Source organism: Aythya ferina (assembly GCF_964211825.1).
Source record: "Aythya ferina genome assembly, chromosome: 2".
NCBI classification, from domain to species: domain Eukaryota; kingdom Metazoa; phylum Chordata; class Aves; order Anseriformes; family Anatidae; genus Aythya; species Aythya ferina.
Genome location: NC_140297.1, coordinates 31339150 through 31360239, shown reverse-complemented (window position 1 = coordinate 31360239; position 21090 = coordinate 31339150). Strand labels below are relative to the sequence as shown.

The 21090-nt window shown below is 38.7% G+C and overlaps 1 protein-coding gene across 8 annotated transcripts in view; it reads left to right on the top strand.

Moving 5' to 3' along the window:
• Window positions 1-7824: 7824 nt before the first annotated feature.
• Window positions 7825-21090, top strand: part of CRPPA (CDP-L-ribitol pyrophosphorylase A) — a 125847-nt gene continuing 112581 nt past the window's right edge. For 6 of the 8 annotated variants that reach the window (XR_014690101.1, XM_084510968.1, XM_084510972.1 and 3 more), the window contains exons 1-2: window positions 7825-8001; window positions 14175-14454. Coding sequence is in view for 7 of the 8 variants with exons in the window: in XM_084510968.1 (XP_084367094.1) it covers window positions 7862-8001; window positions 14175-14454 (420 nt within the window). In the remaining variant the exon portion in view is untranslated. Of the gene's footprint in view, window positions 8002-8554; window positions 8690-9893; window positions 9997-14174; window positions 14455-21090 lie in introns of those variants that run through there. The other 2 variants (XM_084510973.1, XM_084510974.1) reach the window with 2 other exon arrangements.

The following is a 21090-nucleotide window of genomic DNA, read 5'->3' as shown; positions in this document are numbered from 1 at the left end:
CATTCCATGATTCTAAGATTACAGGTTGTGAGTTACCCCTTAAACCTCTTTTAGGTGTTCTAAAACTTACTTTCTCTTGCGCTCTTTGTAATCAGTTATGAATCTGGAAACTTCTGCAAGAGGAAAATGTTTGCAACATCCTTTAACAAGAGTAAAGTAAATATTAATATAGGTTTTCATTTTTTTATTTCCTTAATTAAATACTTTTCTGTATACTTTTATATAGAAGTCTTCATCAGACAGACCACTCAAGGTGCTGTCTGAATCTTAGCTTAAGAATGTAGTACATTGTGGTACTCTTTATTCAAATACTGCAGCCCCTTACAAATCTTACTGCTTCTGCCCTCTACTTTGAAATTTCTAGCTATAGTAAAAATCTCATTTCTCTTTCTCATGTAGTCTCAATGACCAAACTATTCTTCCCAGTAGTTAGGTTACCTATTCCACAATTCCATTCTGATAAAGGAAAAAAAAAAAAATAAAAAAATAAAGGATGCATTAGGACCACCTTTTCTATCTTTTTGGCTCGGTGGCCATCCTATTGACGTGTAGATATACCTGAAGGAAGGGTGCAAAGAGCCAGGCTCATTTCAGTGGTGCCCAGTGCCAGGACAAGAGGCAATGGGCACAAACTGAAACACAGGAGGTTCCCTCTGAGTATCAGGGAAGCACTTTATTGTGAGATTGACTGAGTGTCCTGGTTTTGGCTGGAATAATTTTCTTCATAGTATGGTATGGTACTGTGTTTTGGATTTTTGGAGTTTTCATTTTTTTCCCCTTTCTTATAAAACTGTCTTTACCTTGTTCTTGCACTTTCATCATTTTCAATCCACTTCCCCCTCTCACTGGGGAGGATTGAGTGGCTGTGTGGTACGTAGCTGCCTTCCGGGTTAAACCACAACACCGAGCTCTAGCACAAGTTGCACAGAGAGGTTGTGGAGCTTCCCTCTTTGAGAAATTCAAATGCCACCTGGACATGGTCCTGGGCAGCCTGCTCTGGGTGCCCCTGCTTGAGCAGAGGGTTGGACAAGGTGACCTTAGGAGGCCTCTTCCAACCTCAACCATTCTGTGATTCTGTGATCTAAGCAATCATTCTGTGGTTATTTAGTCCATTTCCTTAAGTTTTCAGCGTTGAAGAGAACTGAATGCATGTGGAAACAACTGTACAGGTACAGGTAACTGTCAGGAAAGTAAAATAAGTAGACTGGATTACTCAGAAAAGCTGACAGTATACATAGCATTCTTCATTAAATAACTGGTTTGCATCCAGCTAGATTAACATGCTGGAAAATGGTTAACCTTTGATGGTTGCTCAGCGGTGTATGTTAAACAGGTTCAGTCTATATAACTGCTGCACGTCAGATAGCCACATTGCTGCAGCTGGGAAAATTCTGTAACCTTGATCTTCTTAAAAACTGGCAAATATCTAAGGGTTGACCCTTTCCAATCTGCTATTTTCATGCTAGAACTGGGCAAGCCAGCAAAGGATGAGGAAAAGCATTAGGACAGGACTACTGCTAATGCTGCATTTTTCAGTTTTTAGGGACTATCACCCTGCAGTTTTTGCTCATTATAAAATAACTTTAAAAAGAGGAAAAATATTCACACACCTTTCCACAAAGCAGGATGTGTTTTAAGGCACTTCCCTTAAAACTTGCCAAAAAGGTTGGAACATAACCCTAAAAAGTCAAAAGAGGAGGAGAAAATTGATAAAGCTCCACATGACTGCTTTGCCTAACGCAGACAATACAAATCCTCTGCAATGGCAAAGTCCATTTTTTGTGTTGTGCAGTATGCTGTCTTTCCTGCTGGAATTTCAGTCCCTGACAGTACAGCTAGTACCAAACACGCCATGGAGATAACATAGAACACTGTAAAGCAATAAAACACAGTGTGACACACCAAAATTCAAACAAAGACTTAGAGCAATGAAAATCCCAGCTCTCAAGTACATGTATTCTGTACTGTTCCTCAACATCACACTGTGTCACTGGCATTTGTGGCTTAATACCACGTATTTAACCAGTTACATAGACTCTTTCTGCTATGAATTGATTTGGGAAAAGGAAACTGCCATTTGTCTTTGCTCAGTGGTAACTGTTTCTCTAGTCATGACTGAAAACCTGTTGAACAAAATAAATAAAATATGACTGGTTTTACTGAGATGATAAGGCACTGTCCTAGTAACTCATGCCTGTTCGTGAGTCAAAGTGACAGGGGAAAACAATCTGAGGGATTTCTGTTCCTCAACTTCCACATTTTCATCTTTTTTAGGGTCACCATACAGTGCACTCAGACAGTCTAATGCTCTAATACACAATTCCTATAAATTATTACAATAAATGCTAACTTTGAAGCTGAGCAGATAGGCCTCCCCAACCTTGGCATTACTTGACATCTGACCAAAGTACCTGGAAGCCATGGAGATGCTCCTGGAGCAAACACTTCTAATGAAAAATTATGAGGCTTCCACCTCATCATCTACTTGCCACAGCACTCCCCAAAGCAGTAGAAGACTTTCTTGAAGTTCTTTAATTGTTCTGAATTTCACTAAAACTGTTGCAGCCAGAGACTCTCACTCTCATGAATTATTGGATTAGATACTATGGGGCAATTCTCTTCTGTTTAAATTCTTTTACTTTGCATACACAAAGTACTTATTAGCTCTTGAACTGACTTGCCATATCCCAAAGAAATAGCCTAAAGGATTACTGAGTAGAGAAGGGATAAACACTCTGGTGAAAATATAAAATTTTATGCTGAAGCTTTAAAATGTGTCTAACATCAAATAAAATTTATGCCTTTTTTTTTTTTTTCTCTAGCACAAGTAATACAACGGTGGAACTCGATATATGCTTTTCAACAGTTACCTACAATGAAATGCAAATATGGTAACACTCTGTTGTGTGCAGAGATCACATTTTCTTTACGTTTGTAACATTCATATTTTCTATTTATGCTTCAACAATTAAGAAACTAAAAATCATGGTGTACTTCTACCTCATCGACTAAAATTTACAGCTTGTTACACCATTTTGTCAAAAATCAAAAGCACGTATCAAAAATACTTTGCAGACTGGTGTATGAAAGCACTAGGACTCATAACTCCCATTAGGGATCTGGCATATAGGTGATTCTATGTACACTACATATTAGGCCTGTAAGAATGCTTTGATATTTGATCATCAACCATTTGCATCATCTAAGTAATGCACATGCATAACTTGCTGAATAGATGATGTTTTGATCTCAATTCCACATAGCAATAGGAGCAAATCAAAAGAACTACAGTTTATGTAAATATTCTATCTATAGTTTCCTTCATCAAAGAATCTCAAAGCAAGAAATAACCCTTTTAGATGATATTTTGCATTCATAGTTATAAAAATACATACGTAGGAATATGCTAATAAAAATAAGGCAAGATTTCCCCAAAGCTGTTAATTATGACTTGTAGGGAAAATATTTTTGTATTTTTCAACATTCTACAGCCTATTGCACTGCCCGAAGCTATATATACATATTCCCTATGACATTACATTGACTTAGGAACCACTGTCACCACAGAGCAAGTACTCAGCTGCTGTGCAACTAAGACTGAAACAGTAAAGGAACAAGTCAATACAAAAGTACTACCTGGAAGGTTGACTGCAACAAGCAAAAGATTGTGAAGAGCATAAATGACAACTTTTACATGATTATTTTTTCTAGTGATCAATCAGAACTGAAAGAAAATATCTGGAAACAAAACGACGGCCCAGATTCTATACTTTCCTTTTTTTTTTTTTTCTTCATATACAGATGTAGAAGTGATGATGAAGCCACAACCCTTTAAGACCTAGTGTAAAGTGCTACAGATAGCAATAGACATGCATGATAAAACCAGACACACTGTCATTTCTTTCTAATCTCTTCTGATATGCAAAGAACATGTGTTTTTCTTTGTCAACAGTGTAAACAGTCACGCACAGCTACTGGCAATTTAAAGAAATCTAAGACTGCTATCTTATTTGAACAGAAGAGCTTTCCAGAGAGAACTGACGTTCCACTTGCTTACTGTTCTGAATTTGCATTTTATGGCACAGCACCACTAAGGTAATGACTGTTATATATCTGGATAAAATCCGTGAAATACAATTGGGCAAACAAAAAGTTCTGGCTAAAATCCTGCATCACTCACTGCTCAGAATGCTGCAGATATCACGTTAGTTGCAAGAATGGGTCTCAGAATTTAGGTATTTTTTGTTTTATGATGTCTTTTATAAATATTGCACTTCCAGAGCAGTTTTATAATTTTGTATTTTTTAATAATTTTGCTTTTACGATTCACTTTAATCTGCCAAACATTCCATGACTGCATGCCCTTCCCTTGAAACATACAATAGCGAACCTTGGTGCAAGTGAAAGTGAGCTCATCTTATTTTGCCTGCATTAAAGACAAAATACTTTAAGAGTTTAGAAATGACTTTGAAAAAGAGAGAGATGATTTCTCAGTTAATTTATACCACATCTACGGAGGACTCAATTGCAATTTTCAATTAGGAACTTGAACTCCTTTACTCATTTCTTACAAAAAAACTTTCAGTATGAATCATAGAATCATAGAATGGCCTGGCTTGGAAGCGACCTCAAAGATCATCTACTTCCAGCGCGCCCGCCATAGGCAGGGACACCACCCACTAGATCAGGTTGCCCAGGGCCTCATGTAAGCTGGTCTTGAAAGCCTCCAGGGATGGGGCATCCAGAACCTCTCTGGGCAACCTGTTCCAGTGCCTCAGCACCCTCTGAGTGAAAAGTTTCCTCCTAAATGATTTCTATCACTTCAGTAACTGAACCTAATTAATACCCCAACATTCACATTTTCAAAGTGAACTTGACTCCTGTAACTTGATTGCTTCTTCTTTCTTCAATAAAAAGGGAAAAAAAAACCCAACAACTTATTTTTAAGTATAAGATTGGCATATTTACTGCATAATTGCAAGCTACCACCGTGTTTTCAGATGTTATACCCCTGTGTAGAAATGATGGATTGACTTGCTCTTTACTCACTTTGAGGCAAAAATGTTGCCTTCATTCCTCTTGATCCAATAAAAGACATGTAGAATTGTTTTCTCAATATCCACAAATGTACTTTTTACTCTACTTCAAATACTTATATAAGAGCCTGCATTGGACACAGTAACCAAATGATTAGAATAAATCAACAAAAATGTATGGAAAAATGGAATGGAACTGAAGCAAATTATGTAATCACAAAATGCTGTTGTGTTCCATAGCATGTTACTGTCAAACAAATATTAAAAAGATGTAAAAACTAAAATCCTAATTTTCTTAACTCGTGCTAAGATACAGCATGAATTGATAAGAATATTAAATGAACTCTTCCTTCTTAGTCACTGCCTACAAGAACAGAAAATTAAAGGAGAAATAGCAGTAACAAAGACCACGGGAATCTACACTGAAGGGCTTCCTCAATAACTGGTAGGTGCTGCCAACCCAAGACTAGAGTACAGATATCTGATCACAAACCTATTTGAGTTACCTTTCAGACCAAAACTTGCAAACCATCATCCAATCCACTAGTATAGTTAGCGTTTAATTCTCCTTCACTTTAGACATTACACCTGATGGACCCTGAATCTTTGTCACAACTATTCGTAAGCTACCACAGAGAGATTAAGGTGGCTTGTTACTACTAGACTAGTTCCATCGTGTGAAAATTTGAAAAGTAGAAACAGAAGGGTTTCAGACTTAACAAGCTACCTAAGAAATTAGTTTAAAAATATACATGTTCAAAAATGCACATATACATGTAAACCCTTGCCCTGTGCAATTTTCCTGTGTAATGTCAGGCAAATCAGTTATTCACAGAACTAGAGGAATAGACTTCATGCCCCTCTATAGGAGTTCAGCACTTAAAAGCCATAGAGAATTTCATTTAGCATCTCTAGGCTCTTCTTTACACCTCAGAGAGAGGTACATACAAATGTCTTTTGACTTCATAAGGACTGTGAGAAACATGAAAACTTTGGAAACATCTGAAGGCCAAGTACATCCATAAGCAGCTTCAAAGCTTGGCTGGATCACCAAACCTCATCTTTAATATACAATATATTTGATGGCAATGAGGTGTGCGACTATCAAGGTTATTATCAAATATAATTTCTTCAGGACAGATCAAGCCTCATCCACGTAACATAATAAGGAAAATGGGCTTCAGAACAAAAACAGAACCATTTTTCCATGTGATCCTCTTTCCTGAATTTCTCTTTTTAACCTTCATAGATTAAATTAATGTGCATGAAAGAAACAAAGAGGGGAAACACTACGTGGGCAAGGGAAGGTACAACAGACGGTTGGAATAGAGGAAGAAGTGCAAAATTGTGATGTCAGGAAGGGAAGTTTTTCTAAAGGGACTCTAGTGTGTTTGGGAAAGCCTTACTCCTCACAGTGGGAGGAGTCACAGGAACAAAACAGATTATATTTTGCTGCTTATAATAATGCAAACAAGAAGAAAAGTCTGGACAATGAGCTAGGCTTGACTAGATTTATGACTGTGCTCTTCATGAATTGAATTATGAAGACCTGAATCAGGAATTCAGAATATCTGATCTAATGAAAAAAAAGGAAGAAGTGAGAATGTTGCAGAACACCCTGCCATGAATGTGTTTGTATGGAACAGTTGCAAGGAAAGAAGTCAAAATAATGTAACTTATGTGATCCAAGATCCGCATAAATGCTGGAGGAGCCTACCTTAAGAAGAAAATTTCATTTTGGGCATCTGATAACAAAGAAGTGTCAGTGAATACACTGCAATCTGCACAGAGGAAAGAGTCAAGGCAAATTTGGAAGTCCTGGAAAGAGACAGCAGACAAACCTTATGTTATCACTCAAGAATTAGCTGTATAGAACAACACTTTCAAAGATGGGAAAATGTAAGACTCACTGAGAAGGAAAAGAAACAGGCGAACACGTTCTACAGCCAACATAAAGTCCCATATGATTAGCAGTCCTGAAGACAAGACCAAAACTTATCATGAAGGCAGTTCAATGTCCAGCTAAACACTGTCAGTGATGAAAGGGCTCTCCAACCATCCCAGTTCTCCAGCCATGTGTGTGACTCCTGTCCTTTCCCTACTTTACACGCCCATCTCCCTTGCCTTCAGCCCCTCTCCCATCCCACTGTGTGGCACCAGCTGGTGTGACTTCAGCCCCCTGCATGCAACGTGTACGTGTCTGCACTGCACCGTGCAGTATTTCAGTGAGGAGGGCCTTTGAGTTGTGCTTTTGGCAGGAGGACCGCCTCACTCCCATCGAGTAACTGCTAACTGTGGCGCCTCTGTGCTCCCACATGGTCATTTTTCACGCCCTAACACGGGCACAAACTTCCTTCCGCGGTACTTTTGGGGCCTGACTTCTCAGAGAAGCCTCCACGTGGGTTCTACTCAGTTTATTCCCAACAGGACTAACAGAACACCGAGGGCACTGACGGGAGCCCCGCTGAGAGAGATGGAACGAAGGGTCAACCTCTACAGCCGTCCCCCCCTCCTGCCGCAGGCGGGAGCGGCCCCGCCGCGGACTGCGCATGCACCGGGCGCTTAAAGGGCCCGCAGTGGCCTCACGCTGCCCCACGGCCGGGGCGCCCCTCCCGCCCCGCCCCCGGGGGCTGCCCGGCCCGCGCGTTTCTGCGGGGAGGGGGGGGGGAAGGGAAACAGGGGCGGGCGGGCGCGCGCAGTGGATTCTTTGGTTTGCGGATGCAGCGGGCAAATAAGTGAGGCGGGCGGGCAGCTGCGCGGTGCCGCCTGTCCGCGGAGCGGAGCCGCCTGTCCGCGGAGCGGAGCCGTGTCCGGGCCCCGCGGCGATGGAGCCGGTGTCAGCGGCGGTGTCGGCCGTGCTGCCGGCGGGCGGCAGCGGGGAGCGGCTGGGCGGCGCCACCCCCAAGCAGTTCTGCGGCCTGCAGGGGCGGCCGCTCGTCAGCTACGCGGTGCGGGCGATGGAGAGGTAACGAGGCCGCGCTCCCCCCGGCCCCGCTCCCCCCGGCCCCGTTGCAGCCTTTTTGTGGTGACAGGGAGCGAGGGGTTCCAGCGAGGGGGGTCCGAGCAGCCGGGGGTCTCATAGGGCTGTTCTGAGTCTCATAAAGGCTGTTCTGAGCGTGTGAGGGGCAGTTCATGCAGTGTTGCCAAGTGTTAACGTAAGCCGTGTACCCGGCGTCGCCTCAGGTAGGAGCGGGGCGCCAGCTGCACCGGCAGGGCTGCAGCGACTTGTAGGGAGAAAACCTCAAACTTTAGGGTTTCAGGGAGGATAAACGGGGAGGAAAGCAAGGTGGTGAAAAAAAAAAAAAACGGCGTTGCCAATGTCTCTTGAAGTTCTTAACTCATGGAAACTTACAGAACATCAAAAATTGGGCCTCTTTTTTTTTTTTTTTCTTTTCTTTTTTTTTTTTTTCATGTTCCCACCCAGAGAGGCTTCCCTCAGGTCACTTGTTACTTTGTGAAAGAAATACTGCTCGTTTTCTTTATTTGATTTTTCAACAGCAGCCAGTCACAAAGCTGAGTGCATCAGAAAGCAAAGCCTCCAATCCAGAGCTTGTCACAGTTGTAGCTTCTGCCAAAATGTCACAGAAATCTACAGAGAAGAAGAGTAATATCCTCGCTCAGCGTCTTGGAGACCTGGAAAAGAGAGCAGTGAGGTTTGGGAAGGAAATGATATTCATAGGAAAATAAAACATTCATTAAAAGTCCTCATTTTTTGTGCTGCCACTAAGCTCTGGGAAAACAGCAGTTCTCTGAGCAACACTTTTATATTTATGTCCTAAAGCTGCAAAAAAAATAAAAGATTGAATTCAAATTGCACGGGCCAACCAGTCGCGTGATCCAAACTTGACAGTGAGAGTAAAAACCTAGTGCTTTCTCCTGGCTTGAAGAGTGTCATAACCAGTCCAGTTAATGACTGGAGCGCGATAACCAGTGCTAGTCCTCTCACAGGCAGAGCTTTCTGCCATCTCTGTCCTGACTTAGTGTTGACTGGTATGTATGTGTATGGGGAGCTGTTGACAGATATAATCTAAAGCCTGAAGTGAGTCATTTTCAACTTAAATCTTCAGACTCTGAAACTGCAAAGGAGGTACCTTTTTCTTACTCTGGGAACATGAGCATAGGAGCTGCACTTTGTCACTTGTCTATTACCCAGAAGTCACATTTTCTGCGCTTAGCTTGATACCTGCTATCTTATGTCTGTTGTCTACCTGCTGTAATTTAATAAATCATTGACTTGTTAACCTGTAACAACTCCTATTGAGCTTCTGGTTACCTCAGCTATTGCAGCCTTATTTATTTATTTATTTTTTAATCTGAAAAAAAATGTAGCAATGTACGGACAAATACTTGAGCAAATCAAGAATTTGTAGCTGATTTTCATGTGTCTTAAAAACAGGAAAATGTTTTTACGCTGTTCTGCTGAAAGGAGAGAGAATCTTAAATACTTATGTAGAAAAAAGTGGTAGACAAGACAAGAGCAGACATGAATGAATAAGCATTGCATCCTGTTGCATAGGATGACAGAATGTAAAAGGTTGGCCTGCCAATAATAATCAAAGACAATGCCCTTAGGAAGAGAAGGTGAGAAAAAATAACGTAAGGAAGAAGGATTGTTTTTTACTACCACTACAGTGGCACTGATAGGAAGGTCAGGTCCTACCCTGGGGATAAAAATAAAGTGTGTTAGCGTACTTAGATATGTGTCTTTTCCATTGGTTTTGTTTCTGCTTTTGTTGAACTATGTGAGGCCTTTGTATCAATTCCAACAGATCTACAATGGCATTCCTCTTTTTTTGCTTTTGCATAGACTAGTGGGATTCTTACTTTATTTTAATTCCCTTGTGTATGTTTATTTAGGGAAGAACATTTCTGATTTCTTTCCTGAGGCAGGGAGGAATCGGCTATATGTGTGCAGCATTGAAGAATTTTGCTAAAGCTATAGAGAGGAGAAATGACTAAGGTAAAGGTTGATTTAAAATTGTGGGACAACAGTAAGTAAGCTGCTCTTATTCTTGTGGTGCTCATATTTCAGCAGTCACTGAAAGTACATTGAGATGTTATAAAAGAGGAAAGCAGAGTTAACATGTTTACTGGCAAAATAGAACTTTTCCATGAGGGTTTCAGACAGCTTTGTTTATTGTAATGTAGTCTCATAAAACAGGTGGCCTGGTGTCAAAAAAAACATTACCTGGGGGAAGCTTCCAAATAATCGCCTCCTCAGAACTGTCTTCTATAGTTTATTTGCCAAGTATTTTTTCCTCTTTGGCTGATGCATTCTCTCCAGGTCACACAATTACATTTTTGTAAGTGTATCTAGCATGATAATTCTGTTTGTCCGACTTATTTGAATTCTGTTTGTCCGACCCTTTTAATTGCTTATGAGCTAAAAATAATGATAGCAAATAATCCAGTTGTCTTCACTTTATGAAGGTATCTTCATTATTTTTTTGTGACTAATAAGGAATGCTAGTTTAGTCTTTCAGGAAGAATGGATATCATCTATACATGGGATGCTCAGAACTTCCTTCATGTACCTGTGAGACTTCTCAGTTTTAAAGCTTCTGCTTCCATAGTTGTACTGTAAAAACACATACGTATATTCACATATTTTTCATATATCAGCAAAGTTATTATGAAACTGTTATAGGGCAGGAAAAAAGGGAGGGAGCAAAAGAAATAATGTTTGCATTCTGTATCTTTTTTTTTTTTTTTTTGAAAGTTCTTTTTCTCATTTGGTGCTTGAATAGTAAAATCAGGAAAAGTAATGATTTGTCTGGTGCTTCTGAGGAGTTTCTGTGATGGTGAAAGATCATATCTTATGCTAACTCATCTCAGCAGTGACTGCCTGGCTCTGTTCTGCTTTGCTAACAGAAATGCCAATTTAAGTGGGTTATGTGTAAGTATCTGGCTAACAGCAGCAGAAACTAGTCTTGAGGATTTAAGGCTCAGTTTTGATTTACATGTGAGTAAACTAATAGGGGGTTAAACCTGAAAGTCACATTTGTACCTGAGCCTCCTGTTTGCAGAGTAACTCATTGGTTATTTCTTTTGTAGATTGTATTGTGAAGCTTTGCAATGGCTTAAGCTGTTGCTGAGTTAATGAGCTCCTTTACTTTGAGTTCTAGGTCAGCTAATATACATGCATGTTCTTTTCTTTGAAGTTTAATGCAACAATAGTGTTTTCCACTAGGCAGCTGGTCTGGCTGGTCTTTTAGACTTCAGTAAGTGATGACCAGAAGGACAGTCTCAGGAAACAAACATAAATCCTTTTTTTGCTCCACTGTTATTTTTATTTTATCTTGTAATGTCAAGGTCCTCTCATGGCAGTTGTAAAGTGATTGTGACTGGAGTTGTTGCTTTTGTTTCATTTGATCAGACATAATTCTCCACTTTAGAATTGCAGCCTATGATTTAGGGAGGCACTAGAGTTCCATATTTATTACTTGTTAAAGCACATCAGGGTACCTTACTCTGTTCTCTTCTGTGCCTTATGCTGATTCTTTCCAAAGCTTCCATTATTAAGCCACAGATTTTTCCTTGCTCTTATATTACAGTTATAAAACAGAAAAGGTATTTACTAACTTTTTAAACTTTTTTGTTTGTTTGTTTGTTTTTAAGCAGGTCCTGAGTTTGTTATCTTAGTATGAAATCTTTCTAAAGAAAATAACGTGATAAATTAAGGGGAAGAAAGATCTTTGCTGTCAGATTGACTCTGTAATGTTGTCTTTCTACTTCATTAAACATTTGCAACATTTCCATAAGCATATTATTAAAAATGTAAACTCCTGTGTTAATACACAGTTCTCATTCATGTGGAAGTTGTAGAATATTTTATTGAATTAGTATGCTACATGGATTTTGTAAATAGATTTTGATGGGATACTTTATGCTTCAAAGCATAAACTGCTCTGCCTCGTCAGTTGAGAGAGTACCTTATAGGAATAGGTTGCATCTCTGAATCCCAGCTCTAAATATAAAAAGTCGGTCCGGAATGAGTTTAAGGCCATACTTAGGTTTATGAATGTGTTTATCCAGACACAGGGTGGAGCTGTGACCGCATCCTGTCACATCTCAGTGTATTGTACCACTGGAGGCCTTGAGCCATTCCAGCCCCTCTGTGCACAGATTTATCGTAGGCTGGCCAATACTTCCCTGGTTCTCAGAAGATGCTGTGTGTACTACACTGTTGCATCATGATCTGTTTTATTTGGCTCCGGAATGGGAAATGTCAGTGCTCTTCTTAGACAGTCACTAGTGAATGTGTGGACTGCCTGCTCTGAGAACTGTGCAGCTCTACAGCCCTTCTGCAAAGAGCAGTGCAGAGCTCTTGGTTTGGTTAGTGTGACACAGCTCTTCTTGAGTTTTTGCTTTTTTTTAATGCCTGATTCTCAATATTCAAAAGAAGAACTGAGATGAATCCAGTTAGTTTGCCCCAGTTCTGAGTTGAAGTCATGCAGAAGTGTTAAGTTTTGTGGCTAAGTGTAGGATTGTGCCAGGACTCATTCAAGAGATTTGCAAACCTTTTGATGAACCTGTGGTGAGTGACAAGTTGAAATGAAACTTGAAACCATATGACTTCATATTTTACATTTGCACAACTTCAGTACTTAAGAAATGCTGAGAATATGTTGGTTTGGCTGTATTTTCAGCCTTTGTTAATAATAAAATGAACATAAAGTCTTTTTTAATGCTAATAACATTTCAATTTATTTTATTTTTGGTAGTTATTTAAAATTCATTAAAATATTTTTCCATGGAGTTATATTAGTCACTAAACAAACAAAACAAAGAAGGTAGAAGATGCTCTGTTGTTTCACATTGTTCTAGGGAAATGGTTTGCATCACAGATGACTTTGCTTTTTGAGTAAGGATAGTTCCTAGGCAGTGCCTTCTCGTGTGTTATTGAAGAGGACAATAGCTTGAGCATTTATATTTCTGAAGAACCGTAAGTTTTTCACTGTTGCTTTTTAACTGCAAGTATTTAGTACTTCAGTCCATCTTGTCTCTGCAAAATTATTTTCAATAGCTTTGCTAGTTTTAGTTGTAAGAATATGCCATAGGTGTTTCTCTTCTTTCATAGCTGTATGTGTAGGCTCCACATGAGTATAGTAAATAGTAAACTGGTTTTGAAATCATTCTTAACCTGATGAGTTTCTTGTCAATTACACTAAAACAAACAAACATCCTTTTGTCTGTGGAGACACAGAAAAGGAATAATTATAACTCCATTTTTGATGCACCAGACAGAGCACTTAGGATATGAAACACTCAGCTGCATTTGAATGGTGATACTTGCATTATTTTGATGTATAGTTGATGCATGTGACTCTAGTATGTTTTCTTGGGTACTTTGATGCAAGTAAATTTTCATCCTCAATTCAGTTATGGCTGTTCTTAATCTTGTGGGTTCTTCTCCCCTTGCTCCTTTTTAGAGCTAGGCTGATACTGTCATTAAAGGCTTGAAGTTCTTTAAAACATGCTTTTCATATTATGGTAGTAGTATCTAACTTAACTGTTTTCACATTTTGCTAGCTTCCTAGAGTAGAAGCCTGCACAAAATGTATGTTTTTCCCAAACTAGCACTATGTTTTCTGTTAATACTCAAGTGTCACAATTTTGACACTTCGCATCTGTCAGTTCCTGGTCATACCTGACTTGATAGCAATCTTTATTTCAGGTTACTTTCCGTCATCCTCTTGTGGCCTTCCTCTTATTTAATTGTACTTTGTGTGCTCTGCAGTAGAACTGAGAATATTCCACGTGCTAGGATTTACCAATTGATTGTGGAGACTCTGTTTTAGAAGAGACTAAAATAATAGACTGTAGGTCTAGATTTAGAAGTTACACTTGAAGCTGTGAATGAGGTTTGAGTAAGAACTATTTCAAAGGGTTATTGGAAGCTTTTATTTCTGCAAGTGCCTTCCCAGAATTCCAGTTACTTTGGTTGACATCCATGTATCAGTAGAGATCCTGTCATGTAGCTCCCTCTTTAGGGGTAGTGGGCTTATACACAAAATATGTACTTGAGAATATTGAGAGAAGCTTTATTTAGCTAGCTTCAGTTTTTGAAATAAATTTATTTGTATCATGGAGTTGTTTGTAGCTTTATTTAGTCATTTTTGTACTGTTTTCTTCTAGGGTAAGCTGGATATCTGACATTATTGTGGTGGTCTCCCCTGAAAATATTGAAACAATGAAGTCTATAATTGAAAAATACGGCCACAAAAGAGTTACAGTAGTGAAAGGTGGAATAACACGTCACCGATCGATTTTCAATGGACTGAAAGTGTTTGCAGAGAATCAATCTTCCAACCGTCTGCTGCAGAAACCAGAAGTAGTGATTATCCACGATGCTGTGAGGCCATTTGTTGAAGAAGATATTCTTTTAAAAGTGGTTACGGCTGCTAAAGACCATGGGGTATGTTCTATCTATGTCTGTGCTATTCTGCAAGGCTCTTATGAACTGTGCAGCATAAAATCATGATAACAAGGATTTTTCTAGGAATTGCATTAATGTATTATGTTGATTTTTTTTTTTTTTTTTTTTTAATAACAGATCCAGAATCCTTGTTATGCAGAGAAGTGAAAGGGGAGATGTCTTCTAAATGCCACAGGCATTACTTGTTACAGAAAAATAATAATTGCCATAGAGACTGTCAGTAAGATACTGAATTAATCAGCAATTTGTTAGCTGAAAGGTGGATTACATAATTCTAGTTTACCTTCTTTTCCATGCAGAATTCTCACCTAATGCTAGAGTAGTTCAGTGAACAATTACTAATAATAACCAAAGAAGAGAATATTTTATTAGTTGACTCACAAACATTGTGTTTTCATTTATGTGAAAATCCTGAATAAATATGTGGGAAGACAACTCTGTTAACAACTAAACATGGTTTAATGGATGACATTAGTAGTAGGGGGATGGTTGGACCAGATGATCTTGGAGGTCTTTACAACCTTAATGATTCTATGATTAATGCTAGATTTTTGTAAAATCTGTAGGTGTTGCAGACTGCTAGTAAAAATGGGAAGTCAGAAACCTCCAACTGTAGATTAGAGATCCTCTTGGTCTTCATTGCAGTTGAGGGCTGTGTACTTTCTTAGGAATATTCACAGGAACCAAAAAGATGTCCAGGAAAGTAAGTGCTATGTGAAGAGGAGTTTGTAGAAGTAGTTACGCAAGTAGAATGCTGAAGGTGTTAAAGGCACTACCAAACAAGAGGAGCTAGTGCAGAACTCGAAGATGAGAATAGATAGATAAAAGAACTAATGACTTACCAAATTGTACAAACAATCCTGTGGGTATTTTTACCTTGTACTTCAGTTCCCTATTAATAACGTAGCTGAATGCTTTCCTACTTCATGGAGATGATTTGAGGTAAAAGTCATTAATGACAGCAGATTGTTTGGATATTAGAAAGGTAGGAAAATCTACCACTGCTTGTCTCTTTGAGCAAATGAGGTAAAAGATAAACTAGTTGACATAATTCACAACATTGACAGTGAAGTTTTTTGAAAGCTCATAGTGTAGAAGGGGAATGTACCTCTTATTAAAATATTTATTATGAAAATTAAATTATGTAAGCTCTCTCAGAACTTCGTTAGAAATCTGAATATACTGAGCTCATTACTAGTTGGTCTCTACTCTGGTAAGTTGGCTTCATTATAAATGACAAAAATTGAAATTCCACTTCATAGTTTTCAGTGGCATAGAACATAAGTTTCCAGTCATTAAAACTTTAAGTCTGTTAGAATCTTAATGAGGTTTTTGACCTTTCTCATTTAGCACAAAATATCTTTCCAGAATTAATTCTGTCAAAGACAGAATGGATCCCCCTTGTAAATCTCTTTTAAATGAGATTATTTGAGAGAAGTAGAAGAACGGGGTTAATTTTACTCATGTTGATTTGAAATGAGTAACTATTTTCTGAACGTGTATGTGTTTGTGTCTTTATGTATGTGTGGTATATTGTATCTCTCTCAGCTTTGTGTTTTTTGTTTTCAGTGGGAGCCATGAAAATGTACTTGTTCACTTTTTCTTGAACCTCCTGTGATTTTAATGTAATACTTTTTCCCTATCTTTCTTTTTAATCGGGTATAAGATGCTTCCAGTAAAGCAATAGGGAACCAAGGCAATCCCCACTTGACTTTCTCAAGGCAATGTACTCTAGTTCATCTGAACTTCGGACTGGTAAATATTTTTTAACCTAGATTGCCGAAGTATCATTTGATCTTATAAAGATGATCTTACACATTTGTTATAGTCTTTTCCACTGTATAATGTCTGTTTGAAATGTGTGTGGTATTTATTGGCCCTACTATGGCTTCCTGTGTTGGTTTAGGGCCACTGAATTCAGTGAAGCTAGGCCATCAGAGAACTGGACTACAAAATCTGTTAGCTGCTGATGCTACCCAACAAAGTAATTGAATTGATAACATGAGGAGAACTTCATCATATGTAACAAACTGGCAGATCTTCCCTCCAGAGGGTGGTGTGGTTATCTTCACTTGACAGTGACAGAATTTTGAAGAACTAAATGACCAGAAGACTCTTAATCAAAACTGCCATGCAGGGTTTTGAATATCAGAAAGATTTGGATGAAGAGAAGCAATCATCTTTAGTTCTTCCTGTAGTCAAATTCTTTGCATGTCTAGAAGAGGGTCAGTTCTTCAGTCTTTCAGTACAAAAAGTAATTACTTCCTTTTGCATTATATAGAAAGGTACAAAACCTGGCAGAAACATCATATTAAATCACTAATGTAATAGGGATAATGCTGTATTGTTGTTCATCTGCATACCATATAGATAACATAATTATGAGAAGCTTTAATGTTCTTTAAAATGGCAATTGATCAAGTAAATTATTGCACTTCTAGCTGCCAATTGTCAGACAAATAAATTGCTTTATTGCACTTACTAATCAGTTTGTTATTTGCCTGTAGGAATTAAAATGTGCAACCTATCCAGAACTAATAAATTATGCCTTAAATCCCTTAAACAATCCCTTGATTATGTGAAAATATTACTTTGTAACCAATTAAATTCCATTTATGTTTTTGGGGTAATTTTGTAATTAAAATTACATGTTTCTAGAAACAAATTCTTTATTGCTAGTAAAAGTTGGGAAAAGTGGAAGCTTCAGAAGGCATCAGTCCAAAGCCTCCAGCAATATCTCATTGCCAACATTGCATTTTAAACAACATAACTAAAAAAAGTGCTTACAAGGAAAAAAATCAGGAAGGCAGGGGGGAACTTGTCAGTTCTGCTGTTGAGGGTTAAAAAAAAAAAAAAAGGAAAGAAAGGCACATTACAGTCAAAGACTGTATTTAACAAACTAGGTTTGAAGGTATAGTTTGATTCTTTGACTGAAGAGAGTGAATCAAAACTGCTTCCTTAAAAGTTGGATTCTGGAAACTGTTGAACATCATTGCTGTATTCTCAGGTTTAACAAGGACCTGAACAAAGCATAATGCCAATACAGGTGTACAATGTTGATCAGTCTCCGTGGCTATCATTCACATACACAATCAGGTAAAATCACTGGACAGCAAACACCACGTATTGTGTTCAATCTCTCCTCATCTCTGAGTTTACTCACAATCAGTTCTGTGCTTGTCACTTGTGATGTATTGGGAAGCTGGAGCAGAAAATGTGCGTGCATAAGCATGCCATTCTTCCACCCAGTTAGACAGTAAAATAAAATGCCTTACATATGATTATTGAATTGCGTTAGCAAAATACGGTGAAAGGCAAACCAAAAAATGCTGGTTTTTTTTTTTTTGCACTGAAAATGGAGGAGGGCATGGATGGATAAGTAGTAAGGCAGATCTGGTCTGGTATACTTATGTGGGGAAGGCAATATTGGAGCAGTTATGCTCTCTGCTTTTTTTTCTCATTCTTTTAAAAGCAATGATCTTTTTGTTGTCTTATTATATCCTCAGTTTTTACTGTATATGGAATATTTTACACATTTTTCCTTTCCTGTCTGGTTTTGTTAGTGGTGGAGAGCAGTTTAGTAAGTTTCTCTTCCCCATCCTTGGAGAAGCTCAGAAACTGTCCAGACATGGTCCTGGGCAACCTGCTGTAGGGAGTCCTACTTCAACGAGGGAGTTGGACCAGGTGATCCCCAGAAGTCCCTTCCAACATCAACCATTCTGTGTTTCTGCTCAATATAGTTATACTTCCTGGTGTCAGAAACTAGCATTGGATTCTGATATCCTCTGCATGGACAGAAAAAAGGGACAACCACATTGTTTAATTGTCAAGACCCTTAAAGTAATGCAAGGCATACACATAAGGCAGACACTATTTTTAAACATGTAAATTTCTGCCATGTCAGATGTATAATTAAGTTGTTAGAAGCTGCAGTTTATTATCTGAAATGGTACTTTATTTAAATATACTTTGTTTGTTTGTAATCTGTGCTTTTGAAATAAATACGTAGTATTCTCTACACATAAAGACTTGCTTGAAGTTTTTCTCCTAGACTGAACATCAAATCAGATGTGTAGAAGTTTTCTGAAATATGTCCAGGTCTGTTTATTCAAGCACTTTCCTGCTGAGAGATTGATAGATATAATCAATATGATTAAAATCAATGCATTCTAAGCAGTTGAATAAGTATTTGATTATAAAACAATTGGCTATTTCCAAATAGAAGACTCTTAAATATGTACTGAGTCTGTGTGCAAAGTTCCCTCATACAAATAATCACAAAACATGCCTGAACAGATATCCCTGTCTGTTGAAATCAAAATGGGTAGTCAGGTGTTTGAGAGCATCTCTATAGTACTGAATAAAATTATATTTTTTTCCCCTATTTTTTTTTTTTTTTTATATCAGAGCTACTAGCATGACCACATAATTAGTCATAAATTCTTTGTAGCTTACCTATCAGTTTCAGACTTCAACATATATATGATCAGAATAGTCTAGTTTTAAGACAATATAGTTGAAGAAAAGTAAGTAAAACAAACAAACAAACAACTCCTTTGGTATAGGTAAAATGCTTTTCAAAATACTCCCAGCATACATGAAAAAAGTCCCTGGACTCTTTTCATAATGTCCATGTCTTGAATACTTCAAACTTTTTCAAAGCATGACACCTGAAACAGCATCTCCAACTTAAAAATAGCATGGCAATCCTCATTTATTGTACAAAAATAATAAAAGATTTTGAGATACAACTGCCGAGTATGAAGGAAACCCTTCAGAAGAGACACACCTATTTTATTAAAAAAACTTTTTTTGGACGTGAGCTTCAAGATTAAGTAATGACATTTATTAAGTTTTTTTTTAATCATGTAGTGAATGAGCTCAACAGCTATTTGGAAACCCATCTGTTCTTTATGAATTAAAAGAAAACGAGAATGAAACATTTCTTACGGTTTAAAGGGATGAATATTAGGAGTCAGAAGTGGGAGAAGGTGGCATATTTTAGGTTACTGTTCATACATACTTAACTGCACAGTGCTGTACTGAGGGAGGAGGGGCAGGCAGGTATGTCAAACTGGTAGAAATCAGTTGGTTCTGAGTTTTCTGACCTTTTGAATCTTTAATCCTGACACCAAACTTAGAGTTTCTGGCTTATACTACTTACATGTATGGTTATGTTCTGATGTAGGAAACCTAGTTCAGTTATTAAAATATATGCCGGGATTTTTCATATGTAATTTTTGTCAATTCATATTTGACGTACATGTCCGTTCTTTCCTGTTTTTGTTGGCTACAACACTGTCTTAATCGATCAGCAGTTTAATCTCGGTTAGTTACTGTGGTTCATCAGTCAAGCCATTGACAAACTAGTGTCTTTGCATACTTGTGGTGGTACTTTGGTCATGGTGACTACACAATTTTGAGCCTGTTTTTGTTAAGGAAAATTACATGAGGCCAGTGTCGGTTTCATGCAAATTTATCATGGAATCACAGAGTGGTGGAGGTTGTAAGGGACCTCTGGAGGTTATTCTGCTTTATCCCCTGCTGAAGCAGTGTCTCCCAGAGCAGGTTGCACAGGGCCATCTAGACACAGCTTTTGAAGACCTTTAACTGGGGAGACTCCACAACTACTCAGGGCAACTTGTGCCAGTGCTCAGTCACACTGACAATAAAGAAGTGCTTCCTGATGGATGTTCAGGGGGAATCTCCTGATGTTCTTCCTGATGTTTCAGTTTGTTCCCATTGCCTCTTGTCCTGGTACTGGGCACCACTGAAAAGAGCCTGGCTTTGTCTTCTTTACATCCACCATTCAGGTATTTATTTACATTAATAAGATCCCCCTTGAGCCTTCTCTTCTCTAGGCAGGTGCAGCTCTTTCAGCTTTTCCTCATAGGAGAGATGCTCCAGTCCTTTGATCATCATAGTGGCTCTTCTCTGGACTCTTCTTATAATGTCCATGTCTCTCCTGTGCTGGAGCCCAGAGCTGGACTCAGACCCCTAGGTGTGGACTTAATAGAGGGGAAGGTGTGCTGAATAGAGGGGAAGGATCACCCCCCTTGACCTGTGGGCAGTACCCCTCCTAATGCAGCCCAGGATCCATTAGCCTTCTTTGCTGTAAGGGCACGCTGCTGGCGTGTGTCCAACTTGGTGTCCACCAGGACCCTCAGGTCCTTTTCTGCAGAGCTGCTTTCGTTCTGGGTGTCCCTCAGCACATAATGGTACGTGGGCTTGTTCCACCCCAAGTGCAGGACTTTTCTCTTCCCCTTGCTGAACTGGAGTGTTTCCTCGGCAAGTGTGCAGATGGCACAAATTTAACTTTGTTAAAAACAGAACGTGTGGATCCCAGTCTCCTACATGGAAATGATGCAGTGCTCTGGAGCCACAAGCTTGCAGGTAGCCTTTGTGAACTCACAGCAGTCTCATGAAGTTAGTGTCTTCATCCTTTGCTTCAAACCATGACACAGTGTTTAAACTTTAACCATTTGGATTATTTATTTATTTATTTATTTGTTTGTTTCCAGCTATTCTTAGTGTGGTTTTGCTGCAGTATGGAAAATAGTTTTACAATGGATTCTTTATTTTTAAGCCTGTAGTAATGGATACCTATCAGAAACA